Source organism: Conger conger, chromosome 9, assembly GCF_963514075.1.
Source record: "Conger conger chromosome 9, fConCon1.1, whole genome shotgun sequence".
Taxonomy (NCBI): Eukaryota; Metazoa; Chordata; class Actinopteri; order Anguilliformes; family Congridae; genus Conger; species Conger conger.
The window spans coordinates 54,421,794-54,443,904 of NC_083768.1; the positions used below are offsets into that span (position 1 = coordinate 54,421,794).

Here is a 22,111-nt window from a genome sequence, read left to right on the forward strand (position 1 = left end):
AGGTTACAGTTAAATATCAAATCGCTTGAGGTTTGGCTTTGCATATTATCATGAAATAATTTATTGCACTGACTGTTTGTTCTGTAAAATGTGGTATTACAGTGGTATTTGTTTCATTTGGCACTGTTATTGAGAGGTTCCGACAGTAGGGGCAGTCGCGTTCCATTTTTGGCCTGTAACAGGCAGAGACGTCATTTGTAGCAAGATTGCCCATAATCCATAGTTGTTTACATTACATTATCGGCATTTGGCAGACACTCTTATCCAGAGCAACGTACAGTTGATTAGACTAAGCAGGAGACAGTCCTCCCCTGGAGCAATGCAGGGTTAAGGGCCTTGCTCAAGGCCCCAACGGCTATGCGGATCTTATTGTGGCTACACCGGGATTAGAACCACCGATCTTGTGTGTCCCAGTCATTCACCTTAACCACTACGCTACAAGCCGGTTAGGGTTTGCTTACCACCAGGTGACAAATGTGAGGGTATGTCTTCCACCGCAGCACTTAGCACTGGCATCTTGTATATAAGTTTAAGATTTAAATCAACCCTATAGTGGGACCCTTGCTGTTTATGGATGCTGTGAATTTACGCTGCTGTTGACCGTAATCGAATGCTTTCATTTTTATCGTTCTACTGACCAAGTACTTAAAAAGGAAATTGTATTGGTTAGTTATTGATTTATGCTAGCTACATCATACTAACCTCATATGGGAGCTATATAACTGAAGCTGTCCTGCTGCTAACAGTCACACTGATTTTATGTAGGCTACAACCAGTGGCATGTTTCAAAGAACAGCTAGGAAATGTTTATGGTGAACTTCAATGGGAAAATATGACGGAGTGAGATTACTGATCATCAATGCTGGGTGTTATATGTAGCAGAAAATACTGGCTGAAGTGGTAATCACGCAGACACATCCGTTTCTTAATAGGCAGGACAATTGAAAAATGAATTTCAGGAAATCAGCATGAATATTGTGATTAAAATTGTGGACATCAATTGTCAGTATCTGGCATTTTAATGTGATATACACACTGTTTTAGTGACTTTTAAACTTGCATTTTCCTAGCATTCTATCAGTGATAAGAGATAGAAGTCCGACGGCACCGAAAACGGCACCATGACAACCAAGTGTTCCATTTGAGAATTATTAGTATTCTGGAACTTCTGTTCATGTGCATGTAATGCCATTTTATAATCAGCCAGCAGAATAACTAATGCAATTACTACAACAGGCTTTCCTTTCCTTAGCTAAGGAAAGCGGCTATCAAGCATTCATAAATTAAGAGCTAAGATTCTCCAGGGTTAGTTTAATGAATTCCAGTTTACATTGACTACAATGTAAAAAAGAAAACTACCTTTATTTGTATATTGTATATTTAAGGGAAAGTGCTTATCACAGTTTTTAAATCTGCTGGGTCCAAATCCTTTTGTGAATGCAGGTCTGTGATGCATATTAAAATAGGGAATATTATTTTAAAATACAGGTCATGAATTCATTGGAAATGGATGTTTGATTTGATGGAGCATGTATGGATGACACAAAGCATCGCTGGGGCAAGACATCGATAAACATTTGGCCAAAATGTTGCACTCGTCCAAATGTTCATAGAGAGGACACTAAGAACAAGAATGATTGCAGGCATTTTCATATATGGAAAAACAACATGTAACTGAAAACTGGCAATGATAATATTATAAATGCTAAAAAATAAACCAAATTGAAAATCTGAAGCAACTCCAAAAACATAAAAGAAGAATAAGACCTAAACATTTTGCCCTATCTATTAAGATACCAAAACAAAAAACGATTTAAATCATTTAAAAGTCTACATTTGCCCTAATCACTGAGTGATTCAGAAGTAATCGATTGGTCCTAAGATAAATGACACCCTCTTTTTGAAAGGACAGATGCGCCAGTAGCCAATTTGCTTACCTAGCTGATTTCTAGAAATGAATCAACTCCTGCGTTCTTCTGAAAATAATCTATTTGGTTGTTGATTCAAAGAGAATATTTGATTGAATCCACAGCAGCCTGCCCATTGGTACATGCTGTTTGAAGTAGACCACCATAATTACAGTACCCATAGCAGGTATTAATGCATTGTGTGTTGGAAGCCTTGTCAGTGCATATGTCAAGATAATGTTCTCGGTGCTTGTGAATTTCCTGTCTTTTTATGCTTTTGCCAATCATTATCTCTTCTTTAACCATCTGGGGTTGGCGTTGTTGCCGGTGACTACCAACACGATCAGATCAACTTTCCTTTCGAGATTTTACCATACAGAGGCAACAAACATATTCACAGAAACCTTAGAATCTTGACTTCGCAATGAACCTATTGACATATAAACGTTTTAAATTAGATGAATAAGACCACTGCGATTTCATTAATATGTGAGTTTCACTCTGTGCGAATTCGATATATATACGCGTTTGTAAATTCCCACACTCTAACCATTGCATCTCAAAACAATACACGTGATGTGTAGTGGCATAGCCAGGATTCTAAAACTGGGTGTCCTCGCACAATCGATATTAGCATACTGTATCTATGTTCGAGGAAAAAGATGAAATAACTTAGCTAAACAGACCAACTCCAAGAGCAAGTGTATTTCCTACGATCATACTGGTAAATACGCGTGCTGTATTGCAACTTCTCTCTGTGTTCGTCTTAATATTCAGTAATGCGCGTTTAAGTTGCCACTAAAATAATACCTCTGCATTTTTGCAATACTTGCATATTCTGCACTTCCACACAGTGTTATTTTTCCCCAATGTCCATCCTGCAAAGAATGTGTGCTTGCAGCTAAACATGAACTGTTTTGAAAAATGGCACGCACGTGTTTGTGAATGGCATCTTGTTATTCCTAGAATAACTAAAATTTCCATAGGTGGCAGAGCCTTTTCCTATCGTGATCCTTTCCTTTGGAACAAATTGCCTGCTCATGTTTGGGGTGCAGACACCATCACCTTATTTAAAGCTAGGCTAAAAACGTATCTCTTTAATCTGTCCTATAGTTGAGGGGCAGGAGTGCTACGCTGCCATAGCCTTATTCTGCCGGGATTCTCCTTATCGCACGCAGGTACCTCTCCCTCCTGTTGTGAATGACCAATTACCATCTGGACCCCCTAACAATGTTACTTTCCTCTTCTCCCTGCTCTGGGCACCTGCCCAGAGCGCTAGCCCAACTTTCCTGCGCACCCGCTCCTGGCCTGGAGGTCCAGCTCAAGACCAGCCACACAACTCCCTCCTGCCACAACTGTAGCACCAAGCCTGTCCCCTTGCCTGACAGTGCCACCCATTGGTGTTCCTGCCATCTGTGCTTCAAGTTATTGGACATTTATTGGACATTTATGAACTCTTATTTAATCTGGTTTTCTGTTTAAAACCATTGTTTTTACAAACCGGTGTTAACCAGTGGCAGATGGGTTCCCCCTACTGAGTCAGGTTCTGCTCAAGGTTTCTTCCTGTTCCAGGGACTTTTTCCTTGCCACTGTTGCCCTAGGCGTACACTTGGGGCCTGGTTTCTAATTCTGCAAAGCTGCTTTGCAACAAAGGCCCTTTGTAAAAAGCACTATACAAATAAAATTGAATTGAATTGAATTGAATCTTCATTGTATTTAGTTTGCGTGGTGATTTCAATAAATTCCTGAATGTATGTATTTGTTTCTGTCATTGAAATGGCTCCCTGAGTATTGCTTTGTCTTAGACATAGAGAGGGGTCAGGCCAGGTGTGAAAAGCCTACTTACCTGGCAGGACCGCATACCACATATTCATTGAGAAAGGCCATTAGCCCCCCTTGCTACAATATTTTTTCATCTTTTGATACCCAAGACCTAGATGAACAAATTTCAGAGATCCAAAAATATAATTACAATTGTTTAGTACATTTTACAGCATTCATGTACGTTTTCAAAACTACTATTTACAATTTGTTTGATTCTAGAGCAATTTACAACCAACATATAATTCTGACCTACTTACTGTTGCCATATTATTGTAGCCGAGTTTGTGCTGAAAATGAAAACATGACATGAAACACTTTGGAATTGCTGTTTATAAAGTTGATTAAAATGATGCAAATGTCAGAGCATGGCACAGTCATTAGCTTTCCTCATTTTTCCCTCAGACCCCAGAGAGTTAAAACATAGTTTTTAGGTTGAATTTCCTGTCTTTTTCTGCTTTGCCAACCTATATGACATTATCTCTCACTTCAAACATAGTTTTTGTATTGAATAATATATTGCTTGTAACTTTACATTCCTGTCCGGCTGTAGAAGCTAAAGGTGATTCAAAAGGTGATATGCTCTAAGTTGTTTACCAAATCTAGACCCTAAAACTCAATTGTCTTTAGTATATAGCAAAAACAAACTCGCTGTTCAACTCGCTGTTCTAATACTTTTGGAGGAAATGTAACCATGATTCAAATGCCTGTTTCCCTCTGGCGAGTATTTCTGTGCTGAATTTACTTCCGAAAACAGACTTTTCAGCTCATGATGAAAAAGGGCACTGCTGTCGGAACCTGCATGTATTTCAGACCACTGTGAATTAGAGTGCTCACATATGCCACCTAGAGGTGGTTGTGCGAACTACAAATATATTTGTATAAAATGTATTCATAGAAGTAGCATACCAAAAATAGACAAGACAACTTTGAACCAACAAGTGAGTGTGGTTAGGGGGCTAATTCTCCATATTCTTTAAAGGCCCACTGGCATTCTTCCTAGTTTTAGTATCTAAAATGCTCACAAAACATTCACAAAGAGTAGGTTTTTTGAAAAGTCCCTGCCCCCAGACCCCAATTTCCCCTCCCTCTCTCCCTCCTGTGGTCAGCTTTCTGTGTTATCATTTAGCAATGATATCCAATACAAAAATGTTTTGTTCATGCAAAAACACTTGTCATGTCACATAGGAAATCGGAAAAAATAGCAGTCATACTTCATACGTCTACCAAAATTGCAATCGTTTCACTTGAATCAGTATGGAACACAAAACGAAAGCTCCAGGATGATATGAAAAGCTCAAAAACAAGATTCGGCAACTAAAAACCGTACGGAGCTTGCCAAATCAAACTATCTGTTTTTACATGAAAATGATAATGCAAGTCAGCTGAAAGCTGAATTTCTAAAAATGTGGAATGTTGAGGAAAAATTTATTTTGACAATAGGTGCGAAGTCCTTTGCTTAGTACTGTATAGTGAAGAGGTGATTCAGCTCACACTAAGGCCTGACATAAGATTAGTGCATAAAACATGTGCTGGTTCTTTTTCTTATATTCAAATAAGGCTACTAGGGGAGTTTTGTATCCGACACCAATGGTATGAATGGCTAGCAACCAACAGCACTTCTGCTGTGCAATTTTAGTCTGCACAGGAGTGAGTTGGAAGCCTTCCACTTGCAATTTCTAAAATATTGCACACATACTGCTTACTGTGTTCCAGCAACTGTATGTTTGCCACAGACTCATTTTCTAGTCACATCTTCTAAAATTATTATTTAAAAAAAAAATGTTTTAAATAAATAGACGAAAGAGATGAAAATATGTTCTGCCACAAAGTATGATGAGAAGTTTTAAATATCTGTTCCATTCTTGAACTCCAGCACACAGTTCTACTTGTACAGAGAGCAAAGTATCATTTCATAAAAATGACCAAGTGCTTCAAATATCAACTGACTGATCTGATCTTGCTGATAAAAAGAACACAATACAACTTGGGAAATAGTTCACAATTTAGAAAACAAAGCCAGATTTTAAAGTTTGTGTGTTTATTTGATTAGGATTGGTCTATACGAGTCATACTCAACATACACTGACAGAATTCCACACATCACAGTCATATTCATGTTGACAGTATATATTTTTTAATATGGTGAGCTAATATTGAAAACAGTGCCAAGAAGTGATGACATAACTAAATGACGGCCAGCAGAACAGGGTGTTGTACATTCTGTTCTTCAAACACAGAAACTGCAGAAAAAGGAAAAGACCACATAATTTGAAATTGGAAATCTATTTCAATTGGATCAAAGATCTAAGAATTTACTTGTCTTATGCTAAGAATCTACCAAGGTAGACAGAAAGAAAACAGTAACAGATAACGAGACTATCTATGACAGTAATCTTTTGTAGTTTTTATAATTTTTTTTTCCGATTTTCAGTTACAGCCATTAAAATTCTCTGAACTCGTTCTGAAAAGAAAGCACTGGATGATGGACGGAAGTACCAAAAGATATCATACAGCATAAACCTTGCATTTATGAAACATGACCTGAAGCAGTCATATGTAACAATCACCAGACACCCTTCATGCCAATCCTTCATCGGCAGATATAATGCGGGAACTGACATTTCAATAATGCCCCTTTTAGCACACAGGTTTCATGCATCAATCTCAAAAACATTCTACATTCTACGTACATTGAGACCCGACTGGAGAAAATAAAGTCCCAAAGAAAACAGAAGAATTGCAGCAGAAAAGGAGCGTGTCTGGCATGTAACGTCAATATTTGATAAAGAGGTAACACTTGAACCCCTCACCATAAGGCTTACATAACACTATCATACACATGACATAACAGCTGTCACAAGATGGCATGATGTCATTTAATTGTCAAATGATATACTGTAAGACTGTCATACTTTTATCAGTAAATGTTATTACATAAAATATTTACAGAAAAAAAAGTACAACAGTATTATGTCATTTGACATAACCTGACATCATCTATTATACCACCTTGACAGCTGTTATGTCATGTGTATGACAGCCTTATGGCAAGTGGTTCAAGTAAAGTATTACCGAAAAAGCTTAGCATGCCCAGCGCGCGGCAATCTCATTCAAATTCAATTCTGCATGCTAATTCAGTTGCCGCTTTCTAGCAGTTGCAGCCGCAACTATCTTTTTGGCCGGTCAATGTCATCAATGGCAGCGAGGAGCTTCTGCCGGGCCTTCTTGTTTATGTGGGAGCCCAGGCAAACATTCACCAGGTTGGTCAGCTGCTTCATGGAGTATTCCTGTCCAAAGACAGATGTGCAAATGTTACTTGGGAGTGGAACACTGAAAAAATGTTTGTCTTAAGTGTTTTATTCTTATAATGAGACTTTAAATCGTATGATTTTGCCTGAAGTAGAACATGTTAGCTCTCTACATCAGCTAAAAACTACGTTTCTATGTTTACAACTCTGCTACGTGAAGAGAGCGGGTACTGGCTATGAGTTAGCTGATCCGCTTTGAGAAAGTCGTATTAAACTTTTTTCATTATACAGTTGTGTTCAAAATAATAGCAGTCCAACATGACTTATCAGATCAATCACTGTTTTTGGTAGAAAATATATTACTACATGGCAAATAATTAACCAGTAGGTGAAGTAGAGTCATAGAAAACCAACAGACCCAACATTCATGATACACATGCTCCTGAGTCTGTGCAATTGAATAATTAATTGAAAGAGGCATGTTCAAAATAATAGCAGTGTGGAGTTCAATTAGTGAGGTCATTCATTCTGTGAAAAAAACAGGTGTGAATCAGGTGGCCCTGTTTGCATGCATTTCTCTCTGAAAACCTGAGAAAAATGGGTTGTTCCAGGCATTGTTCAAAAGAACAGCATACACTTTGATTAAAACGTTGATTGGAGAGGGAAAAACGTATAAAGAAGTGCAGAAAATAATAGGCTGCTCGGCTAAAATGATCGCCAATGCTTTAAAATGGAAAGCAGAACCAGAGAGACGTGGAAGAAAACGAAAGACTACCATTCGAATGGATCGAAGAATAGCCAGAATGGCAAAGACTCAGCCAATGATCAGCTCCAGGGTGATCAAAGACAGTCTGAAGTTACCGGTGAGTACTGTGACAATTAGAAGATGCCTGTGTGAAGCTAATCTATCGGCAAGAAGCCCCCGCAAAAAGTCCCACTGTAAAAAAAAAAGACACGTGCTGAAGAGGATACAATTTGCCAAAGAACACATCAACTGGCCTAAAGAGAAATGGAGAAACATTTTGTGGACTGATGAAAGTAAGCTTGTTCTTTTTGGGTCCAAGGGACGCAGGCAGTTTGTCAGATGACCACCAAACACTGAATTCAAGGCACAGTACACTCTGAAGACAGTGAAGCATGGTGGTGCAAGCATCATGATAATGGGGATGTTTCTCTTACTATGGTGTCGGGCCTATCGCATACAAGGGATCATGGATCAGTTTGCCTATATCAAAATACTTGAAGAGGTCATGTTGCCTTATGCCGAAGAGGAAATGCCCTTGAAATGGGTGTTTCAACAAGACAACGACCCCAAACACACCAGTAAGTGAGCAGCATCTTGGTTCCAGACCAACAAAATTAAAGTTATGGAGTGGCCAGCCCAATCCCCGGACCTTAATCCGATTGAAAACTTGTGGGGTGACATCAAAAATGCTGTTTCTGAGGCAAAACCAAGAAATGCAGAGGAATTGTGGAATGTTGTCAAATCATCCTGGGCTGAAATACCTGTTCATAGGTGCCAGAAGTTGGTCGATTCCATGCAACACAGATGTGAAGCAGTTCTCAGAATCCGTGGTTATACAACTAAATATTAGTTTAGTGATTCACAGGAATGCTAAATCCTGAAGATTTTTCAGTTTATACAGTCAATGTTTGAGTTTGTAAAGAAAATAATTTTTTTGAACAGCCCAATATTCATTTTTCTTCATTTTCTGTAAAGTAATTAAAAAATTGACACTTTTTTTTCATGTTTTGATTTAGGATATAATGTGCAGTGTTCCCAATGCATCGAAATAAAAACTATTATAAGGATTTTGAGCTTTACTCACATTTTTAAACACACTGCTATTATTTTGAATACAACTGTATGTTACATTGTAAAGGTGTGGTGCAGGGTGGAGCTGGTCCAGACTGCAATTTAGTCTGTAATAGAATGTATTCGAACAAGGAGTGTTAGAGTAACGTGGATGATGTTAACACTAGCTCATCAGTATAAACATTAACTTAAATTAAATATGAATTTACAGTACTGTGCAAAAGTTTTAGGCAGGTGTGAAAAAATGCTGTAAAATAAGAATGCTTTCAAAAATAGAAATGTTAATAGTTAATTTTTTATCAACAAAATGCATGAACAGAAGAAGTGAATGAACAGAAGAAAAATCTATATTTGGTGTGACCACCCTTTGCCTTCAAAACAGCATCAATTCTTCTAGGTATACTTGCACACAGTTTTTGAAGGAACTCGGCAGGTAGGTTGCTCCAGACATGTTGGAGAACTAGCCACAGTTCTTCTGTGGATTTAGGCAGCCTCAAATTCTTCTGTCTCTTCATGTAATCCCAGAGAGACTTGATTATGTTGAGATCAGGGTTCTGTGGGGACCATACCATCACTTCCAGGAGTCCTTGTTCTTCTTAATGCTGAAGATCGTTCTGAATGACATTGGCTGTATGTTTGGGGTCGATGTCCTGCTGCAGAATAAATTTGGGGCCAATCAGATGCCTCCCTGATGGTATTGCATGATGGATAAGTATCTACCTGTACTTCTCAGCATTGAGGAGACCATTAATCCCCAACTCCATTTGCAGAAATGCAGCCCCAAACTTGCAAGAAACCTCAACCATGCTTCACTGTTGCCTGCAGATACTCATTCTTGCACCGCTCTTTTTGGCCGCAATTCTTCCATGAAGACCACTTATAACCAGACTTCTCCGCACAGTAGATGGGTGTACCTGGGTCCCACTGGTTTCTGCCAATTCTGAGCTGACTGAGTTTCCTTGGCCGACCACTGCGTCTACGGTCCTCAACGTTGCCCGTTTCTTTGTGCTTCTTCAACAGAGCTTGGACAGCAGCACATCTGGAGACCCCTGTCTGGCTTGAAATTTCTGCCTGGGAGAGACCTTGCTGATGCAGTACAGCTACCTTGTGTCTTGTTGCTGTGCTCAGTCTTGCCATGGTGTATGACTTCTGACATTAAACTGTCTTCAACAGTCTGGTGGTGCCTCACCCCCAGTTTTAACCCACCTCACAGCTGTTTCTGTTTCAGTTAATGATTGTGTTTCAACCTACATATTAAATTGATGATCATTAGCTCCTGTTTGGTATAATTGGTTAATCATACACCTGACTATATGCCTACAAAATGCTGGAGTTTGTGGTTTGAAGGCAAAGGATGGTCACACCAAATGTTGATTTGATTTAGATTTTTCTTCTGTTCACTCACTTTGCATTTTGTTAATTGATAAAAAAGAAACTATTAACATTTCTATTTTTGAAAGCATTCTTACTTTAAAGCATTTTTTTCACACCTGCCCAAAACTTTTGCACAGTACTGTATGATATAAATTTCGATATTTCGACTAAACTTTAATTTAATTACAGCTAGCTATATTAGCCAGCAAAATTAGCTTGATTACAGTCATACATATGGTAAAACGTTTTGAAATTTGGCACACTGATTGGGGACAGTCCTATGATTCTTTTCATCAAGATTCATTTCTCCCCCCAAGCACTCTAGCGCCACCAAGGATCAAAGTTGGAGGTACATTCATGCTTGTACATTTTGAGCCGTATGCCCTATTTAAAGAAATGAGCTAACTTATTGGATCAAGCCGAGTTCAACGCACCAATTGACGTCAATTTCTGCCACATTGGATTTTCTCAAGGTTTTACAAATTTTCACAGTCCACAGATTTTGTCCAATCCTCCTGATTTAGGCATGGATGATATTCAGACCAAGCCTTACAAACTTATTATGTCACAGGCCGACACAGGCCGCCATATTGGATTTTAAGAAAACCTTTCACAGGCCACAAAGTTTGCCCAGTCTTCACCAAATTTGGCACAGATGATCTCGGAGACCAAGAAAAACATAGTATTGTAGCGTTCCTGTCAGGATAATCAGCTGTCCACGCATCTGTTACGAGCAGTGCGGTATATTAGTCAGTCGAAACAGCCCTCATTCTAGTTAAGACTGTAACAGTTTTGTTGCACCCATGGAAGAGAGCAACTGTCTCTCTGCACAGCTCATCAAATCCCCTCTACCCAGTCCGATCAGAAGGAGGACCGGGCACCACTCCACAGGGCACCCCTGCGGCTGGCAGTCAGTGGATGATTCGCAGATCACCACGTTAAAACACAATGCAGTGAAAACATTCGTAAATATAGTCTACCACAATTTTGCAGATTAGCTACCGATTTATCTAGATATATATTGCATTCAAAGAGAAGACGGGAACACAGTTCAGAAGTAATGTTACTGGCCTATTTATGTGGTTGTCTCATTGCTGAATGCGGACAGTTCAAGTGGTTATAGCTACACTTGCCATATTGTTTGCTTTTTTGTCGTGCACCTGGAATGCTTGGAGGCCGGAAATTAGAAATTTCAAATCGTACATCCGTGCATAAAAAATACATGGTTAACACCCTAGTCACATTGTAGGTTAGCTACTGTACTACCATGTATATACTGGAGTTGCCCTTCAATCCAACCATCATCTTCTGTGGCACCACAGAACAAGGGCAGCTGCTGTCTCTGGCCTTACCCTGTGGTTCTTGATGAACTGCTCCATGTCGTTCTCTGTTAGGTAGTAGGCCTTAATATAGGTCTCCACAAACTCCTTGTCTGGAATGGGTCGGATGTCGGTCAACTTCTCCAGCTTCATCAGAAACTGCTGGAAGTCCAGCTGCATCAAGGCGCGCCCCTCATTGCTGCACTTCTTCACGTTAGCATAGCTGGCAGACAAGTAGAGGGGCATCAACAAAATAGAGCATAGCTGTCCTTGCTTCTTACTAAAGCAGATACTGAACACTATAGTCTGTGATAATATCAGATCTGGGTCCAATACCACATTACATCCATTATTTTGGATTCAAATACTTTTCTGTGCTTGACTGCTCTTGCCTGATGTAACTGAGCCAACTAAGAGGACCAGCAGGTGGGGTTTGCACTACGTCATAGGTTCCAATACACCAGACCAGCCAGTAAAGCATAGAAAAGTAATTTTACAACAATTACATATTTGTCCCAGATCTGGGTCATATACACTTTGCTACTGTATTGCTGCCAGTCATATACTATGTAATGGTAAATGTTTAGCATTTATATAGCGCCTTTAACCAAAGCGCTGTACAATTGATGCTTCTAATTCATTCATCCATTCATACACACACACACACACACACACACACACACCAACAGTGATTGGCTGCCATGCAAGGCACCAATCAGCTCGTCAGGAGCATTTGAAGGTTAGGTGTCTTGCTCAGGGACACTTCGACACCAGGGCGGGATGGAACCGCCAACCCTCCGATTGCCAGATGACTGCTCTTACTAATTAGCTAGGATAGCCCTGGCGAAATTATACTCTCAGTGATCACTTTATTATGTACACCTGTACACCAGCTTGTTAATGAAGCCAATCCTGTGGCAGCAACTCTATGCATACAAGCATACAGACATGGACAAGAGGTTCAGCTGTTTTTCAGACCAAATGTCAGAATGGGGAAGAAAAAGTTATTTTGACCGTAGAATGATTGTTGGTGCCAGACAGGGTGGATTGAGTATCTGAGAAATTGCTGATTTCACAAAAACAGTCTCTAGAGTTTGCAGAGAATGGTGCAAAAAACAAAAAAATGACCACAGCATCTAGACAGTCACTATAGTATATCTGCACTCTAAGCGATTGGAAAGTGCTGATGGACAAGTTTACTCTGTGGCTGAGTAATTGCGGTCTGCAGAGGGGAGATACTGTAGAAATCATCAGCTGGGGCGGCTCTCCACGTATCCGTGCCTCTTGGGCGGGGCAGGGAGAAGATCTGACAGCACTTTGAGTGATGACTCAGAGAGAAAGCCGGAGATATCTCTGAGGAGTCTACCAGCACAAAGATACTATACTAAAGAGTAAGTAGGGCAAGCCCGCAGGGAAACAAATGAGTAAACGGGTATTAACTGCTGCCCCGCCCTCAACCCTGCCCTTCACCTCTCCCTTCACTGTTATTGGCTTGCATCTTTGTATTGGTTTTCACGCTCACTCCTCCATCCCTGAAACTCCTGACAGATGTGGCGGATTCCCATGAGCCTCAGTGCCCCCCTTACCACCCCCCCCCCCCCCCATCCCCCAACACCACTTATATATCTTTCATCCGAGAAAGAAAAATGTTTCAATCAATCATAAATTGATGCATGGCACACCCCATCCTACTCACAGAAGCCATGAATAATGAATTGACACGGACAGAGAGGATAGCTAATTGGTCCAGAGTATGCAATTATTCCAAAAAAATATTTTAACCTACTGCCACTACTACTTAAACTACATTATGAAAGAAAAGTTGTGGGAAGATAATAGGAGGACAGACATAGCTGTCTACGTGGTATAGTTCACACAAGTCACTGACAGTCTCCATTACAAAGCATTTGAATGAAAGGAGCATGCGTCAACGGAACACAAAAGAGATACCAGAAGGAGACAGCGAAAAGAAAGTCGCGTGACAGAAGGGGAAACAACCGACTCTGTTGTTTATTTACGCAATGATCACTTTCCCTGTAGCCCTGGGCATTATGAAAGGAACTCCGTATTCATGAGCAAGTGTTTAAATTACCGCTCCGGACAGCTAGACAGGCGTCTCGCTGACAGATGTGCTGAAGCAGCAATCCCTCCATGCACGGACGTCTAGTCTTGACAAGGGCATTGGTCTCTGCAGAATAATGACTCCTTGGCGTGTGAGTTCAGCCTGGGCTGAAGTACAGTACACTGAATATATTTATGAGCACGTACAGGAAGGGGGAGTGGGGGTGGGGGAAAATTGTGGAGCAAATTTTCAGCATAAGGGATGGATGGGATACTCAGCATTCTTACCCCTTTCATTCCATTACCCAGAAATCCAATAAGCACAATATACAATAGTCCTGCAGCCCTGAGTAGAAGGTCATAATTATGCCTTTTCACGTAATGCGGTGACAACTGAGAGTTAAGATGCAGAGCTGTTTTGCTTTTGTTAAGCTTGACTTAATAAGTTTGCCTCTCCTGCTCTGTCAGCTAATACAACTGTTATAGTTTACAAGATGAGCATAACAGTACACTACAAAAACTGGAAGTTTCATGCCATTGTTGTCAATAGTTCTAAATATTTGGGAGAAATGCTGGTATGCTACTATCTGTACACTTCTGGGTTGGCAGCACTTATTGGAAATAAGAAAGTTATCTAGGCCAGTATCCGATTAACAGAGCTAAAAATAGGCCCAATACTTAACAAAATGATAGCATTCACTCTTGGGGTTAGGAAACAGGCCTCTAACTAAAACTATGTTTTTTTTTCCAAATTCTCACCATATCTTTTTTGACTGGAATGTAAAAATGTATACACAAAAATGCTAAATATGTGAAATATGCAAATTATATGCTCACCCCTCCACCAGGGTCCGGTTAGCGAGTCGGATGCAGTGCTCCCAAAGGACATTGGACACGGGCAGGGGGATCCTGACCTGCCTGGACACTTCTCCCAGCCTCTTGTTAAACTGCTCAAACTCCTAGAAAAACGACAACATCACAAGAAGATAGAATCAACTTGTCCCTGCAACAGCAAGCATCCTCCCTCGTTCACATTGATGCAGACTTTGCTGACGAGAATTACTGGAGCTTTTCAGAGAAATCTAACAGATTTATCTTAGGCTTCCGGAGAAACTGCCTGTTATTCCTGTTATTCCTTTCCAACAAAACAATTACTCGTTCAGGAAATTAGTTTGTCCAGAAGGCACTAGTCAGTATTTACTGACTAAACATTAAGCCTGGTTTATTTTGTGACATTTACTGCAGTTTACTTAATAATACAAATATTGTTAAATGTTGTTCATAACTGCTTTAGCTCAAACTGTTTCTTTTTTTTTCTTTGTTTTATTCAAGCTTAAAGGGACAAAAGGTAAGATTTTTGTGATAAAACACGAACAAGACCATTGTAAATCCCTTCCTATTGTTGAAAAAGGCTCACTGACATGTTGACTCACCCTCTGCCTGTGTTTATAGCCCTTAAATTCTGGTTTCAAAATATACAGTTGACGGGCAGTCACTCTGTACCAAAACATTGCACAGCTGTACAATAATTCAAGCTCATTGGTTAAAAACTGGTTCTAATTGCCACAGCCAATAGCGTGGGGGCTTATGTTTGCATGTAGCTGCACTCCAGAGAAGCTATCACTGAAACTCTGTATATTCTCTACACTATTGCTTATTATCCAAGCGAAGACTACATATTTAGTTATAAAACAATACCAGCTCGCTATTGGTAACAACAAGCAAATTAGCCAGAGTTAGCTCGACAAATTTACAAATATCCACCTGAGGCAATACGAACATAGTAGCGAGCGTTGCAAACATTGTTGCACAAGCGTTGTGTCTCAGGTGAATATTTGTAAACTAATAGCTAATTTGCTTGTTGCTACCGATAACGAACTGGTATCATTTTGTAACTAGATATGTATTCTTTGCTTGGATAATAAGCAATAGTATACAGAGTTTGAGTGATAGCTTGTTTGGAGTGTAATTTGGCCAGCTACACGTTCCTTTTATCTCTTTACGTGTTGAGTCATGGGTGTTTAGATAAACCTTTACTTGTCTCAAACTGTAAGTTGCAGTTGCATTGTTTGTGGTACACTATCATATCTTAATTATATAGCCAGCTTGTTCCATAGCCAAATAAGCTGCTTGCTCATAATATAGTTGGTTAGCTAAAGTAAAAACTTCAAAAAGACAAAACGTATAGTGTTGTGCAGCACACTAAAGTCAACATTTCATAAAGTCTCCTGTTTGGCAAAATTTTCTTACAAGAACACTACGAAAAGATGGCAGGCTCTGCCGCGTTTGTCATTGTCAACTTTCCAAAACAGTGCATGTTGTGGTTTGTGGGTGTTTGCAGCTGCAATTCCTCTCTTGGCTGTAAGGAGTCCGAAATGACCTATCGTACCTTTAAACTCCTGTTTCTGACATATTTATTGGCAAGGTGAAAGACCAAACTACTGAAATAAGATGTGGTTAAATATTATCTTCCTCCAGTGACAGCTCTTAAACTAAATGCCAATTAATGTGTTAGAAATCTATGGCATTCACTGAGATCAGATACAGTGCCCTCCATAATGTTTGGAACATTTATTAATTGCCTCTTTACTCCACAATTTGAGATTTGTAATAACAAATCACATGTGGTTAAAGTGCACATTGATTTTAATTAAGGGCATTTTATACATTATGGTATGACCATGGAGAAATTAAAGCAGTGTTTATACATCGTCCCCCCCATTTCAGGGCACCATAATGTTTGGGACACAGCAATGTTATATAAATGTAATTTAAAGTAGTCATGTTTAGTATTTGTATTCATATCCTTTGCATGCAATGGCTGCTTGAAGTATTAGTTTGGATATCTTATTTTCAGGTTGTCCAAGCCATAGAAAAACTATTTGCATTGAAAGAATCTATATGTGGCAGCAGCACGGTAGTTTGAAGCTCATTTGGGGCGGTCTGTAGCGTAGTGGTTAAGGTAAATGACTGGGACAAGGTCAGCGGTTCTAATCCCGTTGTAGCCACAATAAGATCTGCACAGCCGTTAGGCCCTTGAGCAAGGCCCTTAACCCTGCATTGCTCCAGGGGAGGATTGTCTCCTGCTTAGTCTAATCAACTGTACGTGACTCTAGATAAGAGCGTCTGCCAAATGCCAATAATAATAATAATTTGATACCTTGGACTCGTAGCCATTTATTGAACAAATGTGTCATTCTAAGCACTTTCGTAAGCTTTTGTTCTAGATAAAGGCATCTGCTAAATGGATAAATGTAATGTAATGCAACTTAATGTAATCATTTACCTATTTTGAAACCAAAAAGTAGTGTGCTAGGTATTTAACTAGGATTACACCCTTAAAGTCAATTAATATACTCTAAAGATGCTGAAAAAAGTTCACACAAAGTAAGAGGTGCATTCTACATCCCTCTATAATTTTAAAAGCAATAGCCTTCCCCCTGTCTGGAACCATAGGAACTCACTACCAAAGACAACCATAGGATCCATGTCTACTGTATGCAATGTTCAAAGAAGTCAGTTCAGTTTAGTTATCAGTTTGCCAATGGTTTTATTGTCCTCGTTAGTTTCAATTCCTGCAGTAATGGTACTGCCTTGACTGCTGGAACTGAGCTAAGTGACAAGCAAATGAATGAAAAGTTAATCTCTATTTATGGCTCCAGAGTGCAGGATCTTATGAGATCTTCAGCTTTACCCACCCACCCTCCACACCTCCGCACCAAGTTATCATAAAAACTCAATTTAGCATTAATATGTATTTTTTTACTACATTTTTACTTTTTGCTAAATTCTCAGCAAGTTACAATCATTACAGAGGCAGAGCGAAAGTGACCAAATACAACAGCAACAACCAAATTGATCTGACGGCTGCTTACATTCACACAGTATGAATGTAATGCATCATTATTCAAAATATGGTTAAAATATGTTACCAAATGCTGCAATCATCGACACCATATTTTGCTGGGGCTAAATTATTTATTAACCACTAAACTCACTTATTTTCCATGAACATCAGTGGTTAACTGTTTGAATCTCTGCCTCATTGACAGGTAACCATATAGCCTGTATCACAGCTCAGTCTGTCTGACAGTGGATAAAATTTCAGCGTTGGTGCTCCAAGCATTTCTCATGGCTTACTTACTGCAATTGCTTATTCATCATATATTATATACACTGAATACATTCATTGAATTTGTATGCAAGTGGTTATGAAGATTTCATGATGGTATTATAACACATAGAAAATGCAGGCTTCAGCTAAATGTATTGTAATCTTGGGTCACTTAGGAATTCTTCAGAGCCTATTGCTGTAGTGCCCTAGACCTGTCAATCACTGTGATGTTCTTCAAGTTAGCAACTGACTGACTATTTTAACTTCATATTTTTCACGATTGCATTAATCAAATACTGTAGCATTCAGCAAATGAGGTTATCTGCTCCAATTCATATCCTAATATCTTCTTTCAGCCGTGAATACATATTTTCGTTTATCATTTATTTTTTCAAGCATGGCTGTTTTTTCTAATCGGGCCGTTAGCTTTAGCAGGATTGGGGCTGGCACGTGCATTTAACTGTGACTGTATGTGTGATGTCACACTTGGCTGTCTCCATCACAAATGGGGACAACATTTTCAAGGGGAACAAAAAACAAAAAACACATATTTACATATGCGCAAATACCCCTTATGTAAATATATGTTCAGGCATGCAATTATGCATATTCAGAATTTTCTTTTCTAGCTTTAATGCCAGAAGGCTTTTCTCATGATTTCGGTTTAAAAAGCTGCCTGTTCCTTCTGCTATATCGCCACTGTATGCCCTAGCCATGCAAATCACATAACACTTCCCCATACAAAATGCATGAAGGAATGAATTGAAAGGGCATGAATAAAGATTGAAGGGTTGAAAGACCTAAGCCTGGTAATAGTTAAGAGACACCAACTGTACTTTAAACAAATCTTGGAAAGTCTTGGTAACCTGCATCCAATTTCCAAACCTCTTTAATAAATGATTTAAGATGGCACTAATAATTTATATCTGAGACCTTCTAATCGAGAGAAACTCACAATGCAAAGTTAATGTGGGGTGAAAAAGAAGAGGGAGAAAAAACAGTGATGGACAACATTCACAACGTTGCACAGAAAATTCTGACAAAATGCAGCACACACTCACACACAAACACACAGAAAAGGAACATGCATACTCATACCAGCACTGATTAACTGCACTTCTTATTAATATACACAATGTGGCTACTCGTTCAAAAAACATCCCCAGAAACAGAAACTGAGGGCCAACATTTTTTTCTAGAAAAAGAGGCGTACTGGAGAAGTGATGAAAAACACACAACTGACTGCATTTTGACCAAGGCCAATACAAATTAAAAAGCTGATTAAAAAGAAAATATGTAGCAAACATTTTTTATGAGCGTTGCACCTACTTGCCTTTATTTCTTTGTGGTAGGAGCTTGGCTCAAACTTGGTTTTTCAGTTTTCAACTTACAGTATTGTTTGATGAAGACATTGAAAAAGCAATGTTTTAATTGAATAATTTGCCTCACATTTCTTTATGATGATGCATTATGGCAACAAACATATCAATGCACTGGGCAACAAGTTACACCACATTATTATCCAGAAAAAATGGCATTGCACAGGATCTTCTCGATCAATGTGCTATTTCACCGCCTTATCTGCAGGGAAAAATACCAAGCTCACATTTCTGAAAGAACGTTACCTTTAAAAGGACATCCACATACACGTTGTGCTGTGACATTATTTCTTTAATGTCCCATTTAACTCCAGCCATGAGCAACAACATCTGTTCATAATCTATGGCTTTAGCCGCCACGATCCAGTAAATCGGTTTGCGTAGCTCACTGGCGGTAGACACAGTCTGAAAGAGAAGAGAGGACAAGCAAATACAATGAAGACTGAGAAAGCTGAGAACTGTCTCTTATCTAAAGAAGGCTACACACTACAAGCGTCACGGTAATTTTGTTAAATATATGTTTCCTGCATCCTCTAACACAGAAAGAAATTACACTGAATGGCTGACTTGACCGGAAATTGATCAGAAGAAAAGGGTGAGTGGTCTCTGACTTTTGCACTGTACTGCATGTTGCCATGACATTTAATGACATTCTGACTAATGTTAGAATCATTTGCTCTTCCTAGTGTCTTGACAGCTAATGTGAGCATGCAGTTAGTATTGCTTATTTTCAGCCACGAATGGTATCTGCACCATTTTTAATGACTGATTCCATAAAATATTTACGCACATCAAATAACCACGCCACAATGGCCAAATATTCAGAGCAGGCAATTAGCGATGGTAAGAAAGCACAACATCAAGATATGCGGAAACAAGTTCACACTATTAGGGAGATTTCCAGAACACAAGTCTTGTCTTCAGGCTGTGTTTAGTGGAGCTGTCTCCCCTAATAGCCTAAATTCAACCACTATTCATATTCTACCGCTACAACGACAACAGCCTTTACACATTGCATGGCTATTAAATGGACTGTGCAGCTTTAAGTCAGGTCTCAGGCCATCTTAAAAAATCTCTGCTATTGCTACTGGTAATTTGCTATCAGATCATCTTCGTAAACCTGAATGCTCTATATTGAGCCCCATAATGCATAAAAAGTGAATTCATTCCATTTGCATAACAATCAGCCATTTTGGCTCTGTAATTTATTTAGATAACATAATTTAAATGCATCACCCAAACGGCACACAAGGTCATTCTTTCCCTGGTAAAGTGGTCGCATGCACTATCCAGCACTTTGTGAATCATAAAAATAAATAAAAAATTCTGATGCTAGCAATGGCTTAAAGGGTGTAATGGTTTATGTAGACCCCAGATAGAGTCACTTGGCAGCAACTAATGGGGATCCAAATAAACAATAAAGCACAAGCATTGTCATCCTTTTGTGGATTCCCTTGTCAATACCACAGTTCATAAAATATTAATAAGTATCTGGATTTGTTTTTCATACAACACTGACCAAAATCTATTTTTGCTTATGAATTATTAAATTATTTTAAAAATGGTTTGTTTTATTTTGATGTGAAAAGAAATGTACCGCGGCATGGAAACACTTCCTCAAGTCTGGGATCAAACAGAAAAGACCTATACCTAAATACCTATATCTATCTGAGTAAGACATTCAGAGGCAGTACTCTAACTCTACATTCTGTTAAAATTTACACATCGATACACATGTATTTATCAGCCAACCCTTTCTGCCCTTTTGTAAAAAAGAAAAGTAAAAGGAAAATAACTATTTTCCCACCAAAAAGAGCAGCCATTCTAAACAGAGCTCTGGGTGAAACGTCTAACCTGGGAGTAGAACTGCTGCAAAAAGGGCTTCTTGACCGCAGGCATCATGGTGTCAAGATGAGGCTGCAGGAACTCAAACTGCTCAGCAAGAAAAACCCTGTGGAGAAAGATGGGAATTCAGCTGTTACTTGGAAGGGTTCGGATTCCAACTTTAAATGAAACGTCAGTGGCAAGCAATTTACCGCCATTCCTCCAAGTTGCCTATCCCCGTGCCGGGCTGTATGAATAGGCATCTCTTTACGGAAGCGCATATTTCTGCCAGAGGATATTTACTTAATTAAAATGTATGGCAGGTAGGCGTGGAGGGAGTTTCTTAGTAACTGCTTTACTTTTGCATACTCCCAAACTGTGTGTAATAAATAAGCAAGCTGGGACTGGACAGTCCATCCTCAATTTTCTAATTTTTCCATTTTATTCACACAGAGCAAAAGCAAAGAGGGTAATAAAGATACAGAGATGGGATGACAGTATCAAGAGACATGACCAGGTATTGAACCCCAGGCTAATGTAGGGACTGCACCACAGTCTCGCCCTCACACAAAATATTTAAAGTTGCTTTCTGGAAAAATAAAATTAATACACGCCCACCCAAAATCACACAATGGAAAGCGTGTAGACACACATGCACACACACATTCATTTTAAAGCTTAATCTGCAGTATAACTCCTAAGATGATATGGCAATTAAGGTCACCATTATCTTCCAATCATACCAAAGGCACTGATTAGTTTATTTTAAAAAAGAATAATACTTTCAAAGAGCATCATGTTCTGTATGCCCCAAGCAAAGATTAGCAAAATGTCTCACATACTGTACCATTACATTACATTACAGGCATCCAGAGCGATGTACAACAAAGGGCAGATCAAACACAGGGACAAGTGTGATGAGGACCCTAGAGGATAGTACAGACAATACAGTACTACAGGACAGTAGGAGTCCTAGCGTGACAATTGGAACCCTAGAAGAATACATCAACTTATGAACTAGCATACCATGGTTGGCAGCTAGAATACCCAGAGTACACCAATACAATACAATATCTAATACAATACAACTATATCTATATATCAATCAATTTTAATTTTTGTTTGTATAGAGCAAAGGGCCTTTGTCACAAAGCAGCTTTACAAAGCAGCTTTACAGAAAAACCGGGCCCCAAGAGTATGCCGAGGGCAACAGTGGAAAAGAAAAAACATAAGTATAATCATGGT

The 22,111-nt window shown here is 39.2% G+C and overlaps 1 protein-coding gene across 2 annotated transcripts in view; it reads right to left on the reverse strand.

Annotated features, from left to right (window-relative positions):
- Positions 1–5,752: 5,752 nt before the first annotated feature.
- The window catches only part of vps50 (VPS50 EARP/GARPII complex subunit), a 206,288-nt gene continuing 189,929 nt past the window's right edge, over positions 5,753–22,111 (reverse strand). For both annotated transcript variants that reach the window (XM_061254761.1, XM_061254762.1), the window contains exons 24-28: positions 20,897–20,993; positions 19,289–19,447; positions 14,387–14,508; positions 11,522–11,711; positions 5,753–7,018 (exon numbers count right to left, since the gene is read on the reverse strand). In XM_061254761.1, the coding sequence (XP_061110745.1) occupies positions 6,899–7,018; positions 11,522–11,711; positions 14,387–14,508; positions 19,289–19,447; positions 20,897–20,993 (688 nt within the window). In that variant the 3' untranslated portion in view covers positions 5,753–6,898. The remainder of the gene's footprint in view (positions 7,019–11,521; positions 11,712–14,386; positions 14,509–19,288; positions 19,448–20,896; positions 20,994–22,111) is intronic.